The sequence below is a fragment of the Neofelis nebulosa genome, chromosome 4 (genome assembly GCF_028018385.1).
Source record: "Neofelis nebulosa isolate mNeoNeb1 chromosome 4, mNeoNeb1.pri, whole genome shotgun sequence".
Taxonomy (NCBI): Eukaryota; Metazoa; Chordata; class Mammalia; order Carnivora; family Felidae; genus Neofelis; species Neofelis nebulosa.
In genome coordinates, this window is record NC_080785.1 from 152,140,018 (window position 1) to 152,166,147 (window position 26,130).

A 26,130-nucleotide genomic window follows, 5' to 3' on the forward strand; every position below is an offset into this window, starting at 1 on the left:
ATGTTTGTCAGTTCTGAGTATTATTCTCGAGCAGTCATTAGTAGTCAATAGATAGAAAATTGTACCTTTTGGTTTCTTTATTTTAATCAATTCTATATCCTGGTTTTCAACAAACTACAAAAGGAATCCCATATAATCATTTTGATCCCTTCAGCAAAAGCATTTTTCAAAATGCAACACGTTTTCATGATAAAAACTCTCAGCAAACTAGGAATAGATGTGGTTTTTCATCAGTCAGATTAAAGGAATTTATTTTAAAGCCTATAGCCAACATCATTGTTAATGGTGAAAGATCGACTGTGTTCCCCTTAAGATCAAGAACAGGACAGGGATATCTGCTCTTATTTCTATTCAGTATTATACTGTAGGTTCTAGCCAATGCAATAAGACAATGAAAAAGAAGAAAAAGAGGGAGGAAGGGAAGGCATATAGATTGGAAAAGGAAAAGTAAAGCTGTCTTTGTTTGCTGATATCATGATCCTCCCTAGAAAATCCCAAGCTACAAAAAAGCTACTAGAACTGATAAGTGAGTTTATCAAGGTCACAGAATACAAAGTCAAAATGCAAAACTCTTTTGTATTTCTGTATACTAGTAAAAATCTGTTGGAAATCTCCTGTCTTATATCATTTGTACCTTCTATTCATGTGCCACCTGCCAGGTTCTTAAGTTTATTATTAGAAGTAATAAATGAAATTATTTCTTGTTATGCTTCCAGGGGAACCTATGATATTTTAGTAACAAAAGATAATCAAACTCGCTCAGTTGGTCAGTATGACAACCGTGGCAGTTTTGGAGAACTTGCTCTGATGTACAACACCCCGAGAGCTGCTACCATCGTTGCCACTTCAGAAGGCTCCCTTTGGGGACTGGTGAGTTAGCAAAGTGATTCCTCTTGTATGGCACAGTATTGATTCCCCTTACTTCTGGTTTTCTGTCCTTGGGCTGTTGGTTCACACTATATTTTATAGCCAGTTCTCTAAAAGACATTATGAAAGGTCTTGCACCAGTGTGTTTTTCCATTTCTCCAAAGTGATTTGTCAACAAACCATTTACTCCAGATTACAGGGAAAAGACAGTCTTATGACCTTGCAGTCATGTCAGCTCTTATTACACTTTCTGTTCATGGTTTTATTAGGAAGAGAGCGAGGGGAGAGATAACTCTCTATACAAGAGGCAGCCTAGAAAAAGAATTGTCATGGAAAGCTCTGCCAACAGTGTTTTCCATCTCTAGGAGTCACTTTTCTCTATGGCCCGCCACCCACTTGTGCATTGGTCTATGCAATATCCAATAGGTTTAGGTGACTAGAAAGGCTGGCTGCCATATTCTGGGAAAGAGAACTCTCCTAGAATGTCTAGGGCACAGCCCTGCTATGATCCCTGTCCTGTATTGTCCATAGTCCACCTTGCTTCCTTCAGCATCATCAAGCCTTCAAAACCTATAACTCACTTCCTTCTTTTTTTTTTTTTGAATGTCTGTTTATTTATTTTGAGAGAGAGAGAGAGCATGCACAAGCAAGTGGGAGAAGGGCAGAGAGAGAGAGAGGGAGAGAGAATCCCAAGCAGGCTCTGCACTGTCAGTGCAGAGCCCCACACAGGGCTTAATCTCACGAACCGTGAGATCGTGATCTGAGCCGAAATCAAGAGTCAGATGTTCAGCCAACTGAGCCACCCAGGCACTCCATAACTCACTACCTCCTTAAACATAATAATTACTCTCTTGTATAAATTCCAAATTTTAAATATCACTTTTAAGGTATTGACATCTGTGATAATTTACGTTTACTTTACAAGCAGAATTAAATGTATACCATAGCATTATCAACATAGTTCTCAAATGAAATCGCCTATTAAAGACATAATAGAGCACCTTTCTGTGATATACTGATGTAGAACTAAGGATGTTCTGAGAGGAGTATCTGGGTGGCTTGGTCAGTTGAGTGTCTGACTTTGGATCAGACGGTTTGTGGGTTTAAGCCCCATGTTGGGCTCTGTGCTGACAGCCTAGAGCCTGGAGCTTGCTTTGGATTCTTTGTCTCCTTCTCTCTCTGCCCCTCCCCCTCTTGTGCTCTGTCTCTCTCTGTCTCTCAAAGGTGAATACATGTTTAAAAAAAAAAAAAAGAATGTTCTGAGAGATGAAAGATAAAACAGCTTCAGAAGAGATCACACACTCGGGGGCCCAGTGATTGAAAAATCCAAGGGTAAATCAATAAGTAATGGGGGAAAATAAACTGAGTTTTAAAATGCATTGATGTCCAAGCCAAGTACTGGTCCAGGCCAAGGTGGAATAGTCCCATTCCTCAGTAGTCTTCTCTCTTAAAACTAAAAAAAGTCCAGATATCATATAACAAACAAACTTAGGAAGACCCTGGGAGATGGAAAGAAGGTAGAATGGCTAGAGATCATGGGATTTAAGAACAAGAGAGTGAGTTTCTTGGGTTTTCTTTATTGCTTCCCATATATATCCCAGGTGGCGTTGTGGAAAAGCCTTCAACCTAGATCCACCAACAAGTACATACAAAAACAACCCCAAGAAAAGCCTGATCGCTTTAGCTAAAGGAGCAGGAAAAGAGCAGCCTAGCAGGACAGATAATACCACCCTACTCCAGCCAAATATCAAATACCGGTATTTGGAAAAACTGCTTCTACCTCTCCACAGTGTCACTGGGGCCAGCAGCAAGCTGAACTTACAGGCTTACCCATCAGCAGAGAGGCAAAATGAGGTGATACGTGGTGTCACTAGTTGGCACTCCACTTTCCCTGCCAAGGTGTATCAATGGGACCCAGAGGGGAGATGAACATTCACTCCCACATGTACATGCACACTGTACCTAAACAGTGCTGCAAAATAAGATTAAATCAGATACATAGCTTCACAGCATAGTACACCAAATGTCCAGGATATAATAGAAAATCACTTGTTAAACAAAGAATAAGGAAATTCTCAACCTGAATGAGAAAAGACAATCAACAGATGCCAGCACCAAGATGACAAAAATATTGGAATTAGCTGATGATAATTTTAAAGCAGTTGTCATATAACCAATTATATAAGCTATCAACAAGCAATTATGAACACACTTGAAAAAAAATAGAACACACTTGAAAAAAAATTAGAAGGTGTCAGGGTGCCTGGGTGGCTCATTTGCTTAAGCATCCAACTCTTGATTTTGGCTCAGGTCATGATCTCGCAGTTCGTGGGTTTGAGCCCTGCATCTACAATGACAGCTCAGAGCCTGCTTGGGATTTTCTCTCTCTCCTTCTCTCTTTCCCTTCCTCTCTCTCTCTCTCTCTCTCTCTCTGTAAATAAATAAACTTAAAAAAATAAAATGTCTCAGTGGAGAAATAGAAGATAGAAAGAAAATCCAAAAGGGAAACTTTAGAACTAGAAAATACATTAACCAAAATAAAAACTCACTGGATGGGCTCAATAACAGAATGAATATGGGGGAGGAAAGTATCCATGAACTTGAAGATAGAAAAATAGAAATCACCCAGTCTGGACAACAGAAAGAAAATAGACTTAAATGAAATGAACAGAGTGTGTGAGATAGTAACAAAAGATACAATGTTTGAATGAATACAGTCCCTGAAGGAGAGGAGAAAGAGTATGGAACTAAACAATTATTCAACGAAATAATAATTGAATACTTCCCAAATTTGGTGAAAGATAATAAACCTGCAAATTCAAGAAAATGAGTGAATTCCAAATTGTATAAACCCAAAGAAATCTATGCCAAGACACAACTTAATCAAACTTCAGAAAACTAGACAAAAAAATTTCTTAATCTTTATTTATTTTTGAGAAAGAGAGAGAGATTGGGAGGGGTGGAGAGGGAGGGAGATAGACCATCTGAAGTGGGCTCTGTATTGACAGCAGAGAGCCTGATGCAGGACTTGAACTCACGAACCATGAGATCATGACCCAGATGCTCAACCAACTGAGCCACCCAGGCGCCCCTAGACAGAAAAAATTTTGAAAGAGAGAAAAAATTCATTAACTATAAGGGAACAACAATTTGAATGATACCAGATTTCCTAGCCACGAAGGCCAGAAGGGAGTGGCAGAGCATTTTTCAAGTGCTGAAAAAAAGAGAACTGTCAACTCAGAATGCTGTACCTAGCGAGAATATTCTTCAGGAAGGAAGATATCCTTGGGTAGAAGGAAACTAAGACTTTGTCACCAGCAGGCCTACCTTAAAAAAAATGGCTAAAGGTGGGGCGCCTGGGTGGCTCAGTTGGTAAGCATCGGACTCTTGTTTTTGGCGCATGTCATGATCTCACAGTTCATGAGTTCAAGCCCTGTGTTGGGTTCTGTGCTGACAGTGCAGAGCCTGCTTGGGATTCTCTCTCTCTCCCTCTCTCTCTGCCCCTCCCCTGCTTGTGTTTGCTTTCTCTCTCTCTCTCAAAATAAATAAATAAACTTTAAAAAAGGGGGGGGGGAGCTAAAGGAAGTTATTCATAGAGAAGGGAAGTGATACAAGAAGGAAATTTGGAACATGAAGAAAGAACAACAGAAGAAGTAGACTATGGGGAGATATAAAAGACTGTCCTTCCCTTGAGTTTTCTAAATTATCTTAGATGCTTAAAGCAAAGTTTTTGTCTGATGTGGTTCTCTGTGTACGTAAAGGAAATATTTAAGACAATTATACTCAAAAGGACGGGGGAGGGTAAAGAGATCCAAATGGAAGTAAAGCTTCTACACTTTACTCAAACTACTAAAATGTTGACATAAGTAAACCGTAATAAGTTACATATATAAGTATAATGCCTAGAGCAACTGCTAAAATACTATGTGCAGGGGCGCCTGGGTGGCGCAGTCGGTTGAGCGTCCGACTTCAGCCAGGTCACGATCTCGCGGTCCGTGAGTTCGAGCCCCGCATCAGGCTCTGGGCCGATGGCTCGGAGCCTGGAGCCTGTTTCCGATTCTGTGTCTCCCTCTCTCTCTGCCCCTCCCCCGTTCATGCTCTGTCTCTCTCTGTCCCAAAAATAAATAAAAAACGTTGGAAAAAAAAAAATTTATAAAAAAAAAAATAAAATACTATGTGCAAACAGATGTACTCAAAAGCTCTATAAATCGTACCACCTTACACCTGTCAGAATGGCTATCATTAACAACTCAGGCAACAACAGATGTTGGTGAGGATGCGGAGAAAGAGGATCTCTTTTGCATTGTTGGTGGCAATGCAAGGTGGTGCTGCCACTCTGGAAAACAGTATGGAGGTTCCTCAAAAAACTAAAAATAGAACTACCCTACGACCACTACTAGGTATTTACCCACGGGTTACAGGTGTGCTGTTTCGAAGGGACACATGCATCCCCATGTTTATAGCAGCACTATCAACAATAGCCAAAGTATGGAAAGAGCCCAAATGTCCATCGATGGATGAATGGATAAAGAAGATGTGATATATATATACAATGGAGTATTACTCGGCAATCAAAAAGAATGAAATCTTGCCATTTGCAACTACGTGGATGGAACTGGAGGGTATTATGCTAAGTGAAATTAGTCATTCAGAGAAAGACAAAAATCATATGACTTCACTCATATGAGGACTTTCAGAGAGAAAACAGATGAACATAATGGAAGGGAAACAAAAATAATATAAAAGTGGAGGGGGACAAAACAGAAGAGACTCATAAACATGGAGAACAAACTGAGGGTTACTGGAGTGGTTGTGGGAGGGGGGATGGGCTAAATGGGTAAGGGGCATTAAGGAAGCAACCCCTGAAATCATTGTTGCACTATATGCTAACTAATGTGGATGTAAATTTTAAAAAATAGGGGCGCCTGGGTGGCGCAGTCGGTTAAGCGTCCGACTTCAGCCAGGTCACGATCTCGCGGTCCGTGAGTTCGAGCCCCGCGTCGGGCTCTGGGCTGATGGCTCGGAGCCTGGAGCCTGTTTCCGATTCTGTGTCTCCCTCTCTCTCTGCCCCTCCCCCGTTCATGCTCTGTCTCTCTCTGTCCCAAAAATAAAATAAAAAACGTTGAAAAAAAAAAAATTTAAAAAATAAAAAATAAGATAAAAAGTTCTATAAATCAGATTCTAAAAAGTGTTCAGGTAACCCACAAGAATAACAGGAAAATGATACAGAGGAACAAAAAACAAAAACAAAACAGGGGAACAGCAGAAAACATATAGTAAAGTGGTAGACTTAAGCCCTAATATATGAATAATTACTGTAAATATAATGATCTAAGTATATCAGTTAAATGACAGAGACAAGTCTGCATGAAACTCACTCAAATAAATGATGTAAGTATATTGAAAGTAAAAGGATAGAAATATATATATACACACACACCATGCAAACATTAACCAGAATAAAGCAGGAGTAATTATATTAATATCAGATAAAATAGACCTCACGGCAAAGAAAGTTACTGGGGACAAAGATTACATAAGCATTACATAATAATGAAAGGTTTAATCTGCCAAGAAGACATAGCAATCCTAACTATGTATACACCAAACAACAGAGCTTCAAAATACATGAAGCAAAACCTGAAGTAAGAATTGAAAGAAGAGGGGCCTCTGGGTGGCTCAGTCGGTTAAGCGTCCGACTTCAGCTCAGGTCACGATCTCACACTCCGTGAGTTCGAGCCCTGCATTGGGCTCTGGGCTGATGGCTCAGAGCCTGGAGCCTGCTTCCGATTCTGTGTCTCCCTCTCTCTCTGACCCTCCCCCATTCATGCTCTGTCTCAAAAATAAATAAACATTAAAAAAAATTTTTTAAAAAGTAATTGAAAGAAGAAATAGGCAAATTCACAATTAGTCTGCTGAAGTGCAGACTTCAACACCTCTGTCTCCAAAGGTGGTGGAACAACTAGACAGAAAATCAGGAAGGATGTGGAAGAACTTAACAGTATCGTCAACCAAAAAGATCTAATTGAAATCTATAGGACACTCCATACAACAACAGTAGAATACACATTCTTTTCAATCAAGCCTATGGAACATTCACCAAGACAGACCATATCCTGGCATATATAATAAAACTTGACAAATGTAAAAGTTGAAATCAGACAGCATATTCTCTAACCACACTGGAAGAAATCCAGGAATTAATAACAGATAACCAGAAAATCTCCAAACACTTGGGAATTAAATAACACATTCCCAAATAACCTCTGGGTCAAAGAGAAAGTCTCAATAGAAAAAAAAAAATATTTTTTAACAAATTGAACTGTAAAAGCACCTACCTCATGGTTGGGGTATGAGAATTCAGCAGGGGCATAAGACAGGCAGCCTTGGTGCCACACAAGGTAGGGGCTACAGAATGGGGACACCTGCTCACCATGATCGTGGTGCTGCTTATCACCATTCTCGTCCAGAAGCTTCCTCTCCTGACATCTCTGCCTTGTTTTTCTACTTTCTAGCCTTATCCTTTGCAGTCTTTTCTTCCTTTCGCTTCTGTCTTAAGTGGCCTAACAATATGCCCTTCTGAACCTGGGTGGCTCAGTTGGTTAAGCATCTGACTTATCTCAGGTCGTGATCTCATGGTTCATGAGTTTGAGCCCAGCTTCCCGCTGTCTGCTGTCAGCGTGGAGACTGCTTCAGATCCTCTGTCCCCCTCTCTGTCTGCCCCTCCCTCCCCTGCTGGTTCTCCCTCTTTCTCTCTCTCTCTCTCAAAAATAAACTTAAATATATATATATGCCCTTCTGGCCTCTGCTTTTCTCCTTCTTTGTTCACGTACTTAATAGCCCAAGCCCTCTCAAAAGCTTTAGAACCACCTCCAGGATAGTGACTCCCAGAACGTCCTCTACAGCCTGACTTCTTACTTGTAACTTGTAAGGTCTTGGAAATGCCTTCTGAGGCCAAAGCAGGGGGGTATTCTCAAGTTGGATTCTACTTTCTTTCCCTTAGTGGGGGCAGCTGCCACCATGACCACTACACTTAGTCCCTCCTCCCACTTTGTTTTGCTAGAGTAAAAGTCGATAGAAACCGTCTTAGGGAACACTTGCAGTCACAGGAGAGGGCGGCATTCCTTCTCTTTTTTAAACTTCAGGCTCTTTGCTGGACTCTGAACACTTGCTGCCTGCTGGAGCCACTATTTCACAGTTCAAGTTTCCTCTTCACAGCTCCATTGGAAGTTCCCAGAAAGCTGGCTTGGTGTCTGGTGCTTTTTCATGCCCTCTGCAGCCACGGGAGCTGGCCTTGCACAGCAGAAGGAGGGAAGTACACGTAGAAAGGGTTGGAACACAAATAAGTCACTGTGAGAGCTATCAGTTGTTTTCTCTTCAGCTAGAAAGAGTTTGCTATTGCAATTGTAGCAATCTTTGTGACTTTATAGGTGGGTGTTTTAAATACTGGATTTTTCTGACAATGCCTACTCAAAGAGAAGGAAGAGAATTTTATAATTTCCATTTTCTTACTTCTGATTGCTTGTCCTCTTTCCATAGCACTCATGCCTAGATTGGCCCAGAAAACATGTAGAAACTGAAGTCTAAAGATAGTAGAGTAATATTCCACAGTATGACAGTAATATTTTAAATGATACATCCCTAACCTTGGACTTTAAAAAAGTAGTGGCAAATGATGCAACCCATTAGAACAATCCAAGATTGAATGGCTCTTTTCAAGCAGACAGATGGAGAAGAAATGGAACAGAATTTGGCTATATACTGGAGAGCAGACATGACTTGTACAGCAGTTGAGAGGGAGGGTTGCAGTCCGCCATAGCTCATGCTAGGAGTATAAGGCCTGTCTGTGCCCTCAGAGGTGTGTATTATTTCCATTTTAGGATATGGCAGTCCTAGCCAGGGAAGCCATGGGGCTGGGGTTAGAGGTTTGCAGGGCTTGGGCACCAGGTTGAACAGAGTCTCAACTCTCAGGGAGCTGCATGCCTCTAACACTTGGGGGGGATGTAAGGGAGGGGGTGTCATGCCTATGACTGTGTGATCCCCAACATGGCTGTATCTGGTTGGTGTACTTCAGTCTGACTGCGCATCAGAAACCCTAGGGTCTGTTGTGACCCAGCATCTTTCCAGGGGAGCCTTCTCTCTCCTTCCCACTCTACCCCAGCCCAGGGGACACATGAGTCCAGCCTGGCCAGGCACAGTGCAAACTGCCCAGCCATATGATTAGTTAGTTCATCTAGGGCAGGGGACGCAGCGTGTGCCAAGGAGAGTCAGGCCAAAATCTGATTGAAACCTCTAGGGAAGAGAAATGCCTGCATTCCCCAGGCCTGGGAGTTGGAGGGTGTGGGTCTAGAACTCCTGGGGGCTGTGTGGTCAGCACCTTCTGCACAATGGGTCCATGAGGAAGAAAGCAGGCAGGCAGCAAGAGATGCAGGACTTTTTAATTAGTTCTGTGCACAAGTACGTTCCCTCTAATCTGAGCCAGTTTTACGGTGACAATGGCCTGATACTCACAGATAGACAATGTCCTGAGCAGCAAAGCTGTGAACTCATGTGTAGGCCCTGCAGAGGGAGAGGAGAATCATAAAGCAGCAGATCTAGGGTGGACCTGGGCATCTATATTTTTAAAAGGCTCCTGGGTGATCTCAACTCAGTTGTCTTCTGTGTGGTGTCTCCACCCCACTACCGCCCCATCATAGAGAATACTAAAATAGAAAACCTACAGTTAAACATCTCCTAACCCCCTTGCTGTGTTTCATTCTGCTGGCCTTTAGGATTTCATTATGTACTCTGAAAGAAAAAAAAAAATCTTTCCACTCCCGACAGCCTGAGGTGGACAAAAGGTACAATTAACTTAGATACAAGAAACCTAAAACTAAGCAATTAACCTTCTCCTGACTGTGTGTCCCTCCCTACACACATATACACGTATCTGAGAGGAGCCTGGCTATAGCTCTGGTTAGCCTTGCCTCCATGACTTGCTGGGGTCGAATGACCTTTCACATTCCTGCCTCCCCTCTCTCTCCATTAATTTAAATCCTCCCCTTACTCTAGGTCTCCCCAAAATTTATATTTTTGCAACAAGACTATCTTTGATTACTCCAGCCTAACTGTGATTAGGGACACTCTCCCTCCTGAGAATTCTCATGACACTAACTCTTGTCTTTATAGTTCACCTAGCACATTTCATATGCTGTCTTGGACTATAGCTTTTTTATTCCCACATATTTTATATTGTCTCCCCATTGAGATTGTAACGTCTTTCAGGGCAAGAGCCCTCAGATTGTTTTATCTCCTTTTTCTAAAGGTGCATCTTTTCACATTGAACAATGACTGTGAGCTTACAAGTATTCGATTGGGAGTTTTGTATTTTGTATTCTATTTATGACCCATAGGTGGCACTCATGGAGTACCAGACAGCAAGCAATGATGTGTGGGACATCTGTCTGACACAACAAGCTACAAGTCTTTTTCTTCCAGCGATGACTCAGATTAAAATGTCATCAAACACTCAGTTGGCCCGGTACATTCCATGGTCCTCTGATATTTGCTGTCACCCAGTTAATTAAACCATCCATAGATGTTCTCTTACAGAGGCATTTACCAGAATTTTCATGTTCTTTCTTGTAGGACCGTGTGACTTTTAGAAGAATCATAGTGAAAAACAATGCAAAAAAGAGAAGGATGTTTGAGTCATTTATTGAATCTGTGCCCCTCCTTAAATCACTAGAGGTAAAGTGTATGAATAAGAGTCTGTTTATGGAGATTTAAGATTTAAAACTAATCTATTAAGCTTTCAAATTGTACTATTCTAACCCATTTCTGTGTTGTATAGATATCATTTGTGACTTTCAGTTGAGGTCTTTTCCTTAGAGTCTGTGGGTATGTCCATTGTTTCAGGTGTCAGAACGAATGAAGATTGTGGATGTAATAGGAGAGAAGGTCTATAAGGACGGAGAGCGCATAATCACACAGGTGAGTGGGGCCCTGTGCAGCTCCTTTCCTGAGAGAGTCAACCCTCCTGAAGGACTAGTGCAACCCTTGTCCTCTCACTTTGGGAGCTCATGTTGCCAGCTACTAGGGCACACTTCCTGCAGAGTCCTCTGAAGCCCGTTGATGTTCCTCGATGTTCCTCTCACGGACATATGCACATCTCTTGCCTCCATTCACCTTTCTGTGGCTTCTGGTGTTTGTTCTTTTGGACATAGTTCTCTTTTGACCCTGAGTAAACTTCATCCATTGGTGTTAAAGTCTGGAGAAAGTTGAAGGGTTGTGCCCTTTACCTTCTATGTTTGGCACAAAGGTGCCCTCTTAGTCAATCCAACACAAGCCAGCCTTCAGTCCTCAGTAATTGATCAGATTTGTAAGTTGTCTTTAATGTTTCCTTTGTGCCTTTCTCTCTTGTGACTTTTGGATGCTGTGAGGATCATCACACAGTGACCTGGATCGTTGTGATGAATACTGTGTAATAATTTTCCTTGTCTGCTCTGATGATGTTTTTAATTATGTGTAAAGACTTCTCCAGGTGTAACTTCTGCCTGTGGTTTGGTAAGAGCACTGGGAAGATACCTGGTTGGCCTGGGTTGGGTAGTGTTCCCCATTATGAAGCCAGAGCTGGGGCTAGGAGGAGGAAAGACAGATTGGTGAAGCCTAAATCCTGAGCCCACCCCTGTACCAGGCTTATTAATCACAGCAGGCGAGAGAGAAACTCCCAGAGAAAAAGGACTAACAAAAAAACTATATGGCCTTTTGAAATGCCTTTGTTTTCTAGGACTCCTGCTGTTAATAATTCCTTCAATTAGAAATTAGTTTGATTCTCTAAACACTTATTACAATATACAAGTAGGACCAGATATAAACACTATAATGAAGGAATGTGTAAATGACAGTGAGAATGTAGGAAAGGAAGTATTCTGTAATGTTTTGTAGGGGAAATGCCATTTGGGCTGGGCTTAAAGAATAAGTGCAGCTTCAGCAGTTGAGGTCAGGGAAAGGTCTTTCAGGGCAAGAGAACAATATGAACAAGGCCTGTGGGTGTGAGCTGTGTTCCAGGACAGGTGTCCTGGTATGGTAAGAATGTAGCACTGAGTTGCAGGAATGGGACCTGTTGACTAGTCACATTTGCTTCTGAACCTGAGATGCTTTAATTTACTCCCAAAGGGCCTTCATGTCATCCTGAAAGCCCCAGGCCTTCAGGAGGTATGTCAGCAGGTTTTTAGAAGGTATGTCAAGAGGTATGAGAAGCTACAGTGTTTTCTGGAGTGTCTTTGCTCTTGAAGATGAGAGTGCTAGATGGTGCTGAATGGGCACAAATTAAGATGACCTCAGCTTATTATAGACCCCTTTTGACAGTGTCCCTAGACAGAGGTTTCCAGGTGAGGTCCCAAGAACAGCAGCATCAGTGTCATCTGGGAACTTGATAGGAATCATTAGAAATGAAGTTCTTGGGCCCCACCCCAGACCTACTGAATTAGAAACTGTGCTTTATGTTGTTCTGTTTGTTTTGGCAGCTTTGTTACAGTGTATTTTATATACAATAAAATCACCAAATTTAAGTGTACAGTTCTAGAGTTTGGTAGCCATCCCTGCAATCATAGTACAGGGCATTTCCATCACCCCAAGAAGTTTCCTCACTTGTATTTGTAGTCGATCCCCTGCTCCACCCCCTTATTCCTGGAAGCTACTGATTTGCTTTTCAACACTACAGAAGTTCCTTTTCTAGAATTTCATATAAATGCAATCATAATGTGGTCTTTTGTGTCTGATTTCTTAGCACAACGTTTTTGAGACTTTTTTTTCATGTTGTATGTGTCAGCAGATAGTTTATTTTTATTGCTAAGTAGTATTCCACTGTACGGATATACCATAATTTATCTTTCCATTCACCAGTTGAGGGAATTGGAGGTCTTTCCAGTTTGGGGCAATCATGAATAGAGCTGCAGTGGACACTTTTATACAAGTCTTTGTGTGGATATATGTTTTTATGGAATTGCTAAGCCATATGGTAAAAGCATATTTAACAACCTGCCAAACCGTTTTTTTTTTAATTTTTATTTATTTTATTTTATTTTATTTTTTTATTTTAACGTTTATTTATTTTTGAGACAGAGAGAGACAGAGCATGAATGGGGGAGGGTCAGAGAGAGGGAGACACAGAATCTGAAACAGGCTCCGGGCTCTGAGGTGTCAGCACAGGGGCCCGATGCGGGGCTCGAACTCACGGACCGCGAGATCGTGACCTGAGCCGAAGTCGGCGCTCAACCGACTGAGCCACCCAGGCGCCCCCCAAACCGTTTTTAAAACGCCTCTACCACTTTGCATCCTCCCAGCACTGTACCAGAATTCCAGTTGCTATGCATCCTCATCAACATTTAGTATCAACAGTCTTTTTACTTTTAGCCATTCTAGTGGGTATGAAGTGGTGTCTCATTTTGGTTTTAATTTGCATTTGCCGCATCTTTTCCTGTGACTGCTTGCCATCCTTATGTTTTCTTTGGTGAAGTTTTTGTAAATCTTTTGCCCTGTTTACAATTAGGTGATTTGGCTTCTTATTATTAAGTCGTAAGAGTTCTTTATGTGTTCTAAGCACAAATCGTTTATCAGGCAGATGATTGGCAAATATTTCTTCCAAGCTGTGGCAGTGCCTTGTCTCTTAATTTTCTTAATGGCAGTTTTTAAAAAGCAAAAGTTTTTAATTTTGAGAGTCTAGTTTGTAGTTTTTTTTTTCTCTTGCAATTCATTCTTCTTGTGTCCTATTTTAAAAGAATCTTTGCAAGGTCAATAAAATTTTCTCATAATGTTTACCTTTAGGCCACCATTCAATAAATATCATGTGAGACAGATGTAATTTAGAATTTTTTTAGCAGCCAAGTTTTTTTCAAAAGGTGAACTTAATTTTAATAATATGACATATTTAACTTAATATCTTTAAATAATACCATTTCAGCATCTAAGTGATATAAAAATTTAATGATGAAATATTTTATATTCTTTTTTTTTCCTCAGTCTTCAAAATTCAATGTATATTTTGTACTTACAGCACACCTAAATCTATAGAAGCCATATTTCAAGTGCTCCATAGCCACATGCTACTATGTTGAGCAGAGTGGTTATAGATATCTCCTAGTTTTAACTCCTACATTTAGATCTGTGATCCATTTTGAGTTAATTTTTATGCTGTTGTAAGGTTTTTACAAGGTTTTGCATGTAGATGTCCAATTGTTCCAGTACCATTTGTTGGAAAGATTATCCTATCTTGTTGCCTTGACACTTGTACTGAAAACTATTTGGCCGTATATTTTTGGGTCTATTTCTGGTCTCTGTTCCATGGATCTACATGTCTGTCTCTGTGCCAATACTGCACTGTCTTGATTATAAAAACTTTTTATACTAAGTCTTAAAATCAGATAGTTTAAGCCCTCCAAAATTTTTGTTCTTTTTCATAATTATTTTGGCTCCCCAATGCTCTTTACATTTCTGTATATATTTTAGAACCAGCTTTATACTTTCTACCAATGAGATTTTTCAGGGGGGATTATGTTGAAACTATAGATCAATTTGGGGAGAAATTGACATTGTAACAATAGTGAGTGTTTTGTGTCAGTCTCAGGCCATCAGTAGTGATGCTGTCAGCTAGGAATGCCTGGGGCACTCACCTCGTCCTGTACCACTTCTCAAAAGTCCCCACAGACATCTCTCCAGAGCAAGTGTTGTGTCTGGACTGGCCCTTGTGGTTCTTGTTATGACTGCAAGGCTTAGCAACAACCATGAAGGAACTTTGAAAAAACAAAGTTTATTACTCACAGATCCTGGAGGGTATATGGCACACCCAGGGCCACACAGTGAGGTCACAGGGTGGGGATGGGGACCTGGAATTCTGTCTTTATTGGGGATGAGGGTGGGCTGCCCAGGGTTTGGCAGGTTCACTCTTTATTGGCAAATTTAAAATGTAAGAGCAGGAATTAGGGTTGTGGGAAGAGAAAAGTGGGGTCACTCAAGTGGTCAGTTTTCTGCATTTCTCAGGGCTTTCTAAAAGAGAAACTTCATGGGGCACCTGGATGGTTCAGTCAGTTAAGCGTCCAACTGTTTATTTCAGCACAGGTCATGATCTCATGGTTTGTGAGTTCAAGCCCTGCATCAGGTTCTGTGCTGACAGCACAGAGCCTGCTTGGGATTCTCTCTGCCCCTCCCCCACTCGCGTGCGCGCTCACGCGGGCTCTCTCTCTCTGTCTCTCTGTCTCTCTCTCAAAATAAATAAATAAACATTTAAAATAAAAGGGAGACTTCATAGGTGGGGCAGCCTGGCTCTTTATTTAGTGTGGCTGGCAATATGTTTATTCAAGGTAGGTGTCTTTGAAATGGTTGCCTCAATAATCAAAAGCTTGATGTCAGTCACTTACATTCTAATCAAAAAAGCTTACTGTCAGTGGTTCATGAACTTACTATCTCTATGTAGGTCATTTTTTTTTTAATGTCTATTTTTGAAAGAGAGAGCAAGCACAAGGGAGCGGCAGAGAGAGAGGGAGACAGAGGATCCTCTGTGAGCTCTGTGCTGACAGCAGAGAGCCCAATGTGGGGCTTGAATCCATGAACTATAAGATCATAACCTAGCTGAAGTCGGACGCTTAACCGACTGAGCCACCCAGGTGCCCCTAGGTTACCTTTTACTTTTTCTCTGTAGTATTTTATACTTTTCAAGTCGTACACATCTTTGTTAAATTTATACCTGGATATTTTACATTTTTTACGATATTGTAAGTGGTTTTCCTTTCTTCAGTTTCTAATTATTTATTGCTAGTATATAAAAATACACTTCAAGGGGAGCCTGGGTGGCTCAGTCGGTTAAGTGACCAACTCTTAACTTCAGCTCAGGTAATGATCTCATGGTTCATGAGTTTGAGCCCCCATCAGGATTCATGCTGTTAGTGCAGAGCCTGCTTGGGATTCTCTCCCTCTCTGCCCCTCCCCTGCTTTCTCTCTCTCTCTCTCAAAAATAAGTAAATAAACTTAAATTAAAAAAAAAAAAAACTTGGTGAAATGTTTGAAAAGCATTTTCAAAGGTTTTTGAGAGAGAGGAAGGATATCACTATGAGAATTGTGTTCTCAGAGTATAGTTCTGGCATCAGTGAAAAATGAATTGGCTTCAGTTTCATTGAGTAATCAAGGAAATGCAAATTAAAAGCCACAATGAGAACTATTTTTTTTAAATTTTTTTAATGTTTATTTATTTTTGAGAGAGAGACAGAGTGAGAGCAGGGGAGGGGCAGAGAGAGAGGGAGACACAGAATCTAAAGCAGGCTCTAGGCTCTGAGCTATCAGCACAGAGCCCGATATGGGGCTCAAACTCACAAACGGTAACATCATGACCTGAGCCAAAGTTGGATGCTTAACCAACTGAGCCACCCAGGCTCCCCAGTGAGAACTATTTTCATACCTATTAGTTTGGCAAAAGGTAAGAATCTGATAATTCCAAGATGTAGCAGGAAGTTTTATTCACAGTGAATAGGAGAATAACTTAGCTGAACCCCTTTTGAGAGAAGTTTATCCTTATTCTATAAAGCTGAATTTACTCTATAATCCAGAAATGTACTTTTTAGATGTTTTCAGAGAAATACCCTCACACCTCAGAAGCTGCTCTGCCCTTCCTAGTCACAGACCTCTACTATGTCTCTATGCTGACTTTTATCATAGTCATATATTTGCTTTGCTTTATAATTTTTACCACCTGTGTATAAGCAATATGGCTAAGTCTTGCTGTCTTTTTCTTTAATTTCTAAATTGGAATTAGAATGTATGTATTCTTTTATTTGTACCTTCTTTTGCTCAACATTCACCCACATTGTTGTGTGCAGCTGTAGTTTGTTGGTTTTCATTGCTGTATAGTATTCCAGCATGTAAATAAACTATTTGTCTTCCCACTGCTGATGGAGATTAAGTGTGTTTCTAGTTTTTAGCTGTTATTAACAAGACTTCAGTGGTTACATTGATTTGATTTTCAAATCTTAAAGCAGCCTTGTGTTGCTGAGATAAGATAAACTGACTTGGCCATTGTGTAGTATCCATTTCATATGTTGATGAATCCAATTTGTTAATATTTTGTTTAAGATTTTCTGGCTGTGTTCCCAAGTGAGGCTGATATGTAATTTTCCTTTCTTATAGCAGCCTCGTCAGATTTTTATATCAGGGTGTTAGAATCGTAATGGGATTCTATTCTCTTACTATTATCTGAGGAGTTTGCATAAGACTAGAATTCCTTGGATATCTTAAGGAACTTAGTGATGTTTCTTTTGTGGGAAGATTTTTTTTAACTTATTTCAGAGAGAGAGAGGCAGAGAGAGAGGGAGAGTGATAATCCCAAGTGGGCTCCATACTGATGGTGTGGAGCCCAGTACAGGGCTTGAACTCACAGAACCATGAGATCGTGACCTGAGCCAAAACCAAGAGTCAGACGCTTAACCAACTGAGCCACCCAGGTGCCCCTGTGGGAAGATTTTGACCACAAATTAAGTTATTAATTGTTAAACTATTTAGGTTTTCTATTCTTCAGTGTGTTTTGGTAAGATCTATTTTGCTAGGGATTTATTCATTTTATCTAAAATTCAATGTTTTTGGCACAAAGTAGGTCAGAATGTTCCTGTAACACCTTTTAAGTATCTACAACATCTAGAATGATCCCATCTTAATTCCTGATATTGTCGTTTTGTGCCTTCTCTTTTTTTTTATTGTTCAATCTTGCAAGGGGCTTACTAATTCTTTCAGTCTGTTTTAAGAACCACTTTTTTGCCTTTTATTAATCTGGTTGAATGTTTTCTATTTCATTACTTTCTGTCTTTATCTCATTTCCTTTCTTCGACTTCGTTTTGCTATTTTTTCCCCAGTTCTCTTGAATTGGTTGCTTAGCTTTTCACTTTCTAGCCTGTCTTCTTTTTCCAATATGGGCATTTTAGTATTTTTTAAGTTTATTTATTTATTTTGAGAGAGAGAGCACAGGAGGGGCAGAGAGAAAGGGAGAGAGAGAGAATCCCAGGCAGGCTCCAGGCGGCCAGCACAGAGCCCAATGCAGGTTCTCGAACCTACAAACCATAAGATCATGACCTGAGCTGAAACCAAGAGAAGTTTCCCTACATCCCTGAAGATCAGTGATGGTCATCAGCATTTAGAGATTGCTGCCCTAAGCCCCCTTGGACAGTTGTGCTTGGATGCTGTGACTCTTCAGCACCAGCATGCCAGCAGCTTCTTCCTACAGCCCAGCTTTCTTCACAGGTCATTATGTCTGAGGATGGGTGCCTTGCTAATGCAGGTGTCCAGCAAGGGCCCAGATACTGTGGAAAGAACAGAAGCCACTGCTTATTGAAGGGGTTGGTGGGAGGCTAGTGTGCATCTCTGTCTGTCTCTAGTTGTTCTCTAGACCACATATGCTGTCAGGGAGGCCCCTGGCCAGCTGCCCACTTCAGAGTTTTCTTTTATTTCATCCTTTCAAGTTCATCAACACAAATTTTTATCTCTGGGTTTTTTTTTTTTAATGTTATGCTTATATACTTTGTAGTGTTTTCATAATTTGCTCATTTATCCTAATTGATGGAATGTTTTACCTGTTCTCTGGATGATATGGACAGAAGTTGGTTTGTACTTTATAAAAAGTATGTTTCGGGTGCCTGGGTGGCTCAGTCGGTTGAGCAGCCGACTTCGGCTCAGGTCATGATCTCGCGGTCCGTGAGTTCGAGCCCCGCGTCAGGCTTGTGCTGACAGCTCAGAGCCTGGAGCCTGTTTCAGATTCTGTGTCTCCCTCTCTCTCTCTGCCCCTCCCATGTTCATGCTCTGTCTCTCTCTGTCTCAAAAATAAAAATAAGTGTTAAAAAAAAAATTTTAAAAAAAAAGTATGTTTCATGTATTCAGCACTGAAGTACCATTTTGTTGGGGTGCCTGGGTGGCTCAGTCGGTTAAGCGTCTGACTTCGGCTCAGGTCATGATCTGGAGGTTCGTGGATTAGAGCCCTGCATTGGGCTCTATGCTGACAGCTCAGAGCCTGGAGCCTGCTTTGGATCCTGTGTCTCCCTCTCTCTCTGCCATTTCCCAGCTTGTGCTCACTCTCTCTCTCTCTCAAAAATAAATAAACATTAAACAAAAAAAAAAAAAAAAAAAAAAGGAAGTACCATACCATGTCCTGAATTAGAGTTTCGGTCATTCTTAGGATGGGATATGGATCCTATATCATCATTTGTGAAAAAAAGACATTTATTTAATATAAAGCCCAGTGAATTTTAGCATATGGTTGGTAACATAGTGCCTGCCGCATAGACATTCAGAAGCTGTTTATTGAAACACCTGATATGTTCACAAAAAATATAAAACAGGAGGGCACCTGGGTGGCTCAGTTGGTTGAGCGTCTGACTTCGTCTCAGGTCATGATCTCGCCATTTTCGAGTTCGAGTCCCACATTAGGCTCTCTGCTGACAGCTCAGAATCCAAAGGCTGTTTCAGATTCTGTGTCTTCCTCTCTTTCTCTGCCCCTCCCCCGTCGCACTGTGTGTGTGTGTGTGTGTGTGTGTGTGTGTGTGTGTGTGTGTGTCTCAAAAATAAATGAACGTTAAGAAGAAAATGTTTTAATAAAAAAATTATAAAAATGTAAAATAGCGGTACCTGGATGGCTCAGTCAGTTAAGTGTCCGACTTTGGCTCAAGTCATGATCTTGCAGTTCATGAGTTTGAGCCCCACATTGGCCTCTGTGCTGACAGTGAGGACCCTGCTTGGGATTATGTCTCTCTCCCTGTCTCTCTTGTGGTCCCCCCCTCTCTCAAAATAAATAAATAAACTTTTTAAAAAATGTAAAATATAGTCTGGCTTCTTTACTCCTAAATATAGAATGGAATGTTCTTTCTGTGAGATGTATACTCAGATGCTATTAGCAGACAACAATTTGAAAAGCAGGGACATTCTTCCATTGAGCTCCTGTTTTTTGCTACTGGGGTAGTCATCTCATTCTGCTCTGTCTCCCCTAAAAACTGAGAGGCATCCTGCAAAGTCTGAACAGCCAGCTTGCATGCACTATCTATCACTGGACCAGAGGGAGGCAGGAAATATCTCTCCTGGCCCATCTCTGTCTCAGCCTAACCAGGCTGTTTCATGAGGCTGGAAATGCAAACAGTACCCCTCAGATGCCTCAAAAATAGACCATTTTCAGTGGATCGTATCATTATTCATGGCTTCATTTTTAATTTTTTCTTCTTTTTTTAAAAATTTTTTTTAACGTTTATTTATTTTTGAGACAGAGAGAGACAGAGCATGAACAGGGGAGGGGCAGAGAGAGAGGGAGACACAGAATCTGAAACAGGCTCCAGGCTCTGAGCTGTCAGCACAGAGCCCAACGCAGGGCTTGAACTCACGGACTGTGAGATCATGACCTGGGCTGAAGTCGGACGCATAACCGACCAAGCCACCCAGGCGCCCCTTAATTTTTTCTTCTTAAATTGTTTGTGAACTATGATAATCCTTTCAAGTGATGTATTAGCAAATTAGTAAAATTAAAAGGCTCAGGGGCGCCTTGGTGGCTCAGTTGGTTAAGCATCCGACTTCGGCTCGGGTCATGTTCTCATGGTTCGTGGGTTCGAGCCCCGCTTTGGGCTCTGTACTGACAACTCAGAGCCTGGAGCCTGCTTCAGATTCTGTGTCTCCCTCTCTCTGCCCCTCCCCTGCTTGCTCTCCCTCTGTCTCTCAAAAATAATAAACATTAAAAAAAAAAAAAAACATTAAAAAAAGAGGATCAGAGATGGTCCTTCCTCTAGTCCAGAGAAAGAGAAGAGCTTTTACCTAGGCAAGCCTCATTGTTCCTCGTGGTCTGGATAATATTTCTTCCCATTTCCTCTCAACCTTGAATCCACCAGCTATTCCTCTACCTCCTATGACAGTTATTTATCTTCTGAGCTTCTGAGGAAACTCATCTGTAAAATGGGGTAGTAATAGTACCAATTGTATTGACTTCTTGGGCAATTGCATGAAGCAGTCAGTGCACATGTGGTACTCACCAGAGTGCCTGCTGGGAGTGAGCTCTGTTAGCAGAGCACAGCATTGTTAGCAGATTCTCTTTTATTTGAGCTCCCCTGTTCATCAGGCTCATTCTTCACACCCTGTAGACATGCCTGAGTCTTTCTTCAGAATACACTCACTTTCCTCCACTCACTGTTTTCGCTCCAGCTACCAGCTTCTCATCCCTTTCACAGCCAGGCATATTAGAAGTGTGGTCTCACAGTGTGGACCAGAGGAAGCCAGACATGATAGGCCATGTAGGATTCCATTTATATGAAGTTCAGGAACAGCCTTACTTTCCTTAACAGGAATTAAGGAAAACTGCAAGGAGAGAAGTCAGATACGGTCACCTAATAGTCGGAGCAATGGTAGTTTTGACTCGATAAGGACCCTTTTGGAGGCCAGAAAGGTTTTCTGTTTTGACCAGGAGGTGGTCACACAGGTGCATAAATGTGTAAAAATTCATCAGGCTGAAGCCTTGAAAAATTAGCACTGTAAATTATGGCTGTTACACATCTATCTAAACAAAAAGAGCTCAGGTACCACCCTTCACCACCTGTCACTTTTGTGGCTCATCCCTACCACTCACCACCCTCTTCTTGGTCACCAGAATGTTTTTGCACACTTGAATCTTTTCTTTTCAATTTTTTTTTAACCTTTATTTATTTTTGAGACAGAGAGAGACAGAGCATGAACGGGGGAGGGTCAGAGAGAGGGAGACACAGAATCTGAAACAGGCTCCAGGCTCTGAGCTGTCAGCACAGAGCCCGACGCGGGGCTCGAACTCAAGGACCGCGAGATCAGGGACGCTTAACTGACTGAGCCACCCAGGCGCCCCGCACACATTTGAATCTTTATCTTGACCTCCAACAGCACTGAACACTGATAATCCCATCTTCCTTTGTGAAACTCCCTTCTTGGACCTAGAAGCAACCTCCTGGTGACCCAACCTCTGGCTTCCCCTTAGTTTCCTTCATCAACTCTCAGGGAGCTATTTGGGTAACACTAGAACTTCATGTTGATTTAGCTCTGCTGGGTACAGGGTACCTACCCAACATGGCAGCACAGAAACCCACAGACAGCCCTTTTTAAAACTGTGCTTTTTACTCACATAAAGCAATGATTATTATCTAATGAACTGGGACTAGATTAACTACTCAAGAATGGCAGCCTCAGCTGTAAGATGTCCACTTGGAGATCTGTGCAGTGGCCAACAACACTTAAGTCTTAGGAAAATTCAGAAGTATAGAGTCTACTGAAGACATAAGACCCACATGGAATGAGAACACAGGACTAGTATTGAATTATCCAGTGTAGATGGTTGTTGCCCCAAACGTTAAGAGGAAGGGGTCAGATACTGAAGTTGGCCTGCAATCCTCTTCTCAGTGTCTGCTTGCCTCTCTCCCCTCATTCCAGCCTTTGCTCAGATCTCACCCTCAGATGAAACTCTGCTGTATACTTAGCCATCTCCTTCCCTAGCACTCCAGATCCCACATTGCTCCCTCCCTGTAGTACTTAATTGCCTTCCAACACAACAGTATAATTTGCTGATTCATTATGTTGATTGTTTACAGTTTGTTTACCATATTAGACTGTAATTTCCACAAGGGTAGGGATATTTGTTTTGCCCACTGATATGTCTCACATGCCTAGAACAGTGCCTTGGCACATAGTAAGTACTTAATTACTTGTTGAATTACCTGAATGACTGGTTCAGCCAAGTGGTTTAAAATCCAAACAAGTGAAAGAAAAGCCTGAGGCTTATAAGGTTGACATCAACCCACATGACAGTACCTCCCTCCCCAAGGCAGGGCTTTCTTCAGATCCACACTGTCCTCTGGAGGGCTGCATTATCCTTGAGCCCCATGCCCAGAGGTAGCCAGGAGTCACCTTGATATTGTCTGTGGCAGCCTTGGCGACTGGTCCCAGTCACAGGTTTCAATAGCAGACTAACATGAGCAGCAAAGATAGTGATGCTGTGCGCAGTTGGCAGCCTGGGCGTATTTGTGGAGAGAAATGTGAATATTCCATGTTAGGAAGTGAGAGATGTGTCAGTCACAGTTGGACTGAAGTCCCTGGTGACCAGGATCCTCTCATTTTGTTCTGAATTTGTTAGGCACTGATTACTTTGTAGAGTTGGAAAATAAATACAAATTGGAGTTTGAGCAATGAGAAAATTATCTATTTCTGTGTCCTGTGCCAATATATAGCTCTGATGACCTCCTCTCCCTTTCCAGGGTGAAAAGGCTGATAGCTTCTATATTATAGAGTCCGGCGAGGTGAGCATCCTGATCAGAAGCAAGGTGAGTCTGTGTGTGATGAGGCAAGTTATGCCAGGCGCATGCACAGAAAGTAGCTGTTTGCTGTAAATGGGAAGTGTGTCTAGTATCTAGTGTCATTGTTATATGAGGCATGTGACTGGCAAAGACCCATGTTTAAGTCCCTCCAGTGATAGGGATTTAGTATATTTCTCTTTGTTCCTATTGCCTTTGAGTCTGTTACATAATTAATAATATGAGAAATAATGGCTACAAATCCATAAGAAAAAGATAAATACCCCTAGTAGAAAGTGGGGGGAATACATGATAAAGACATACATGTGGGTGTTGAATATGAAAAAAACTTCCTTTCTAGAGCACTGGAAGGGGAGGTCTGTAGGACCATTGTTATCATACCATTTCATGGATAGGAAGACCTAAAATGACCAATAGATAGGAGGAGTAATCCTTATCATAAATCCGTCCTCACCAGATTTCTCTGTTCAAATTTTTTTTTAAGAATATAGAATATTTAGGGGCACCTGGGTGTGGTTCAGTTGGTTAAATATCCAACTCTTGATTTTGGCTCAGGTCATGATCTCACAGTTTGTGAGATCAAGCCACGCGTCAGGCTCTCAGCACCAAGCCTGCTTGGGATTCTCTCTCTCGCTGCCCCTCCTCAGCTTACACTCTTTCTCTCATAAAAAATAAACATTTTTTAAAAGAATATAGAATTTGTTAAAATAGTTAAATATAATACTGACCTAATATGAAGTCTCTTATAGAATATCTTTAGTAAAGGTTATATAGAGAACGATAAATATGATTACTCCCTGTAAGGTGGCTTGATTTGTGATTAAAAATGGATCTGCTGTTTCACATGAAACAATAGGTTGAAACATCTATGTTCTTTTACTTATTGTTTTTGGACTAGTGATACATGTTTGCATATTTCTCAAATACTCATTGACACCTCCTGATCACAGCCTAGTGGTGTTGGGTGTGTGGGACCAGCAGCACTGTGGCCCTGGGGGTTGGGAGAGCTTGTCAGGAATGCAATCTTAGACTCTGCCCCAGACCTACTGAATCAGAATCTGCATTGTAACAAAACCCTCAGGGGGCTGGTGTTCACATGACCATGTGGTAAATGCTACTCTGGAGAAGGGACTAGGTGGGCACATAAGTGTCTGCAGCCCCAGAGAATGCTACAGAAATTGGAAGTGGAGTGTTGGCTCCAATGGAGCAGATCAACTGCAGAGCAAACAGGTCAGGGCAGTAGTGTGCAAGGAGGGTTATTTGCCTATAACTTAAAGTAGCTCTTAAAGATTGAGACTAATTCTTTTTTATTTATTTATTTATAAAAAAAAAATTTTTTTTTTAACGTTTTATTTATTTTTGAGACAGAGAGAGACAGAGCATGAACGGGGGGGGGGGGGGGGGGGAGGGGGCAGAGAGAGAGGGAGACACAGAATCGGAAGCAGGCTCCAGGCTCTGAGCCATCAGCCCAGAGCCCGACGCGGGGCTCAAACTCACGGACCGCGAGATCGTGACCTGAGCTGAAGTCGGACGCTTAACCGACTGAGCCACCCAGGCGCCCCGAGACTAATTCTTATAAATAAACTCTAAATAATCTTTTTACTTAAACAAATTATTGCTTAGCTTGGCAAATGGATTTGTAAAAAAAAAAAAAAAAAAAAGCAAAACCAAACAAAAAACCTCTAGATATTAAATATAATATAGTACATTATTTTCAGTAATTTGATAAGCATAAATTACAACCTGCTCGATTTCTTAATACAAAGTTAAACCACTAAATTTCCAGGTTGAACATTATAAAAAATTGTTTTTAGTTACTCAGCTCTTCTAAAAAAATGTGTGGTGGTAGGGGGGGAAACCACTAACTTAAACTTTTTTTTTTTTAATTTATTTTTTTTAAATTTACATCCAAGTCTTTAAACTATTTTTTTTTTAATTTTTCTTCATCTTTATTCACTTTTGAGAGAGACAGAGCATGAGCGGGGGAGGGGCAGAGAGCGAGGGGGGCACAGAATCCGAAGCAGGCTCCAGGCTCTGAGCGCTCAGCACAGAGCCCAACACGGGGCTCGAACCCACGAACCATGAGATTATGACCTGAGCCAAAGTCAGATGCTCACCCGACTGAGCCACCTAGGCACCCCTAAACTATTTTTAAGTTTGTTTTTGAGAAAGAGAGTGTGCATGTGTGCATGAGGGAGGAGCAGAGAGAGAGAGGAGAGAGAGAATCCCAGGCAGGCTTGTTAGTGCTGAGTCCAGTGCCAGGCTGTACATGAACCTCAACTTGGGGCGTGAACTCAGGAACCGAAGCATGAGATCATGACCTGAGCTGAAATCAAGAGCTGGACACTTAACTGACTGAGCCACCCAGGTGCCTTGGGAACCACTAACTTAAGATGCAGACAGTACCTAAAAAGAAAATTTGTCACTGTGAAGTATTGGCCAAGAAAGACATGATCTCAAATCAAGAAGTAGCCTAGGATTGTGACTTTACCTAAGAGAAACATTGACATCATTTAGAAGGAATTTGCAAATGACCTGTCTTTTCCCCTGTGCCTCAGAAGTCAGCATCTACCAAAAAGAGAGCATTCATATACATATATGTATGTATAATAAATAAAAATACATAATAAATATATTTATGTTAATATATAATATACTGATGTTATATAATCGTGTAGTATATATTAATATTATATATTATATATATATATAATTTTATATATATATATAAAAATCTTCCAAAGAAAATGGTCTGCTCTTTACCTCTTGATATTTATCCATTACCTCTGAAAGGTTGTTAGGAATTGGATGAAGCCCGAGGTAAAAGCCAGCTCCTCTAATTAAACCAGAGACTAATTAGCCCATGCAGTTTACATGGTGCAGTAATTAGCCCATGCAGTTTACATGGTCTCTGCAGAGTGAATGTCTAAATAATTGTGTTAAGTGTACT

General features: G+C 41.3%; 1 protein-coding gene across 1 annotated transcript in view; it reads left to right on the forward strand.

Moving 5' to 3' along the window:
• Positions 1-26,130, forward strand: part of PRKAR2A (protein kinase cAMP-dependent type II regulatory subunit alpha) — a 114,420-nt gene that overhangs the window by 83,448 nt on the left and 4,842 nt on the right. Inside the window, exons 6-9 of the mRNA XM_058727019.1 lie at positions 717-870; positions 10,495-10,596; positions 10,765-10,839; positions 23,124-23,189. Of these exons, the coding sequence (XP_058583002.1) occupies positions 717-870; positions 10,495-10,596; positions 10,765-10,839; positions 23,124-23,189 (397 nt within the window). The remainder of the gene's footprint in view (positions 1-716; positions 871-10,494; positions 10,597-10,764; positions 10,840-23,123; positions 23,190-26,130) is intronic.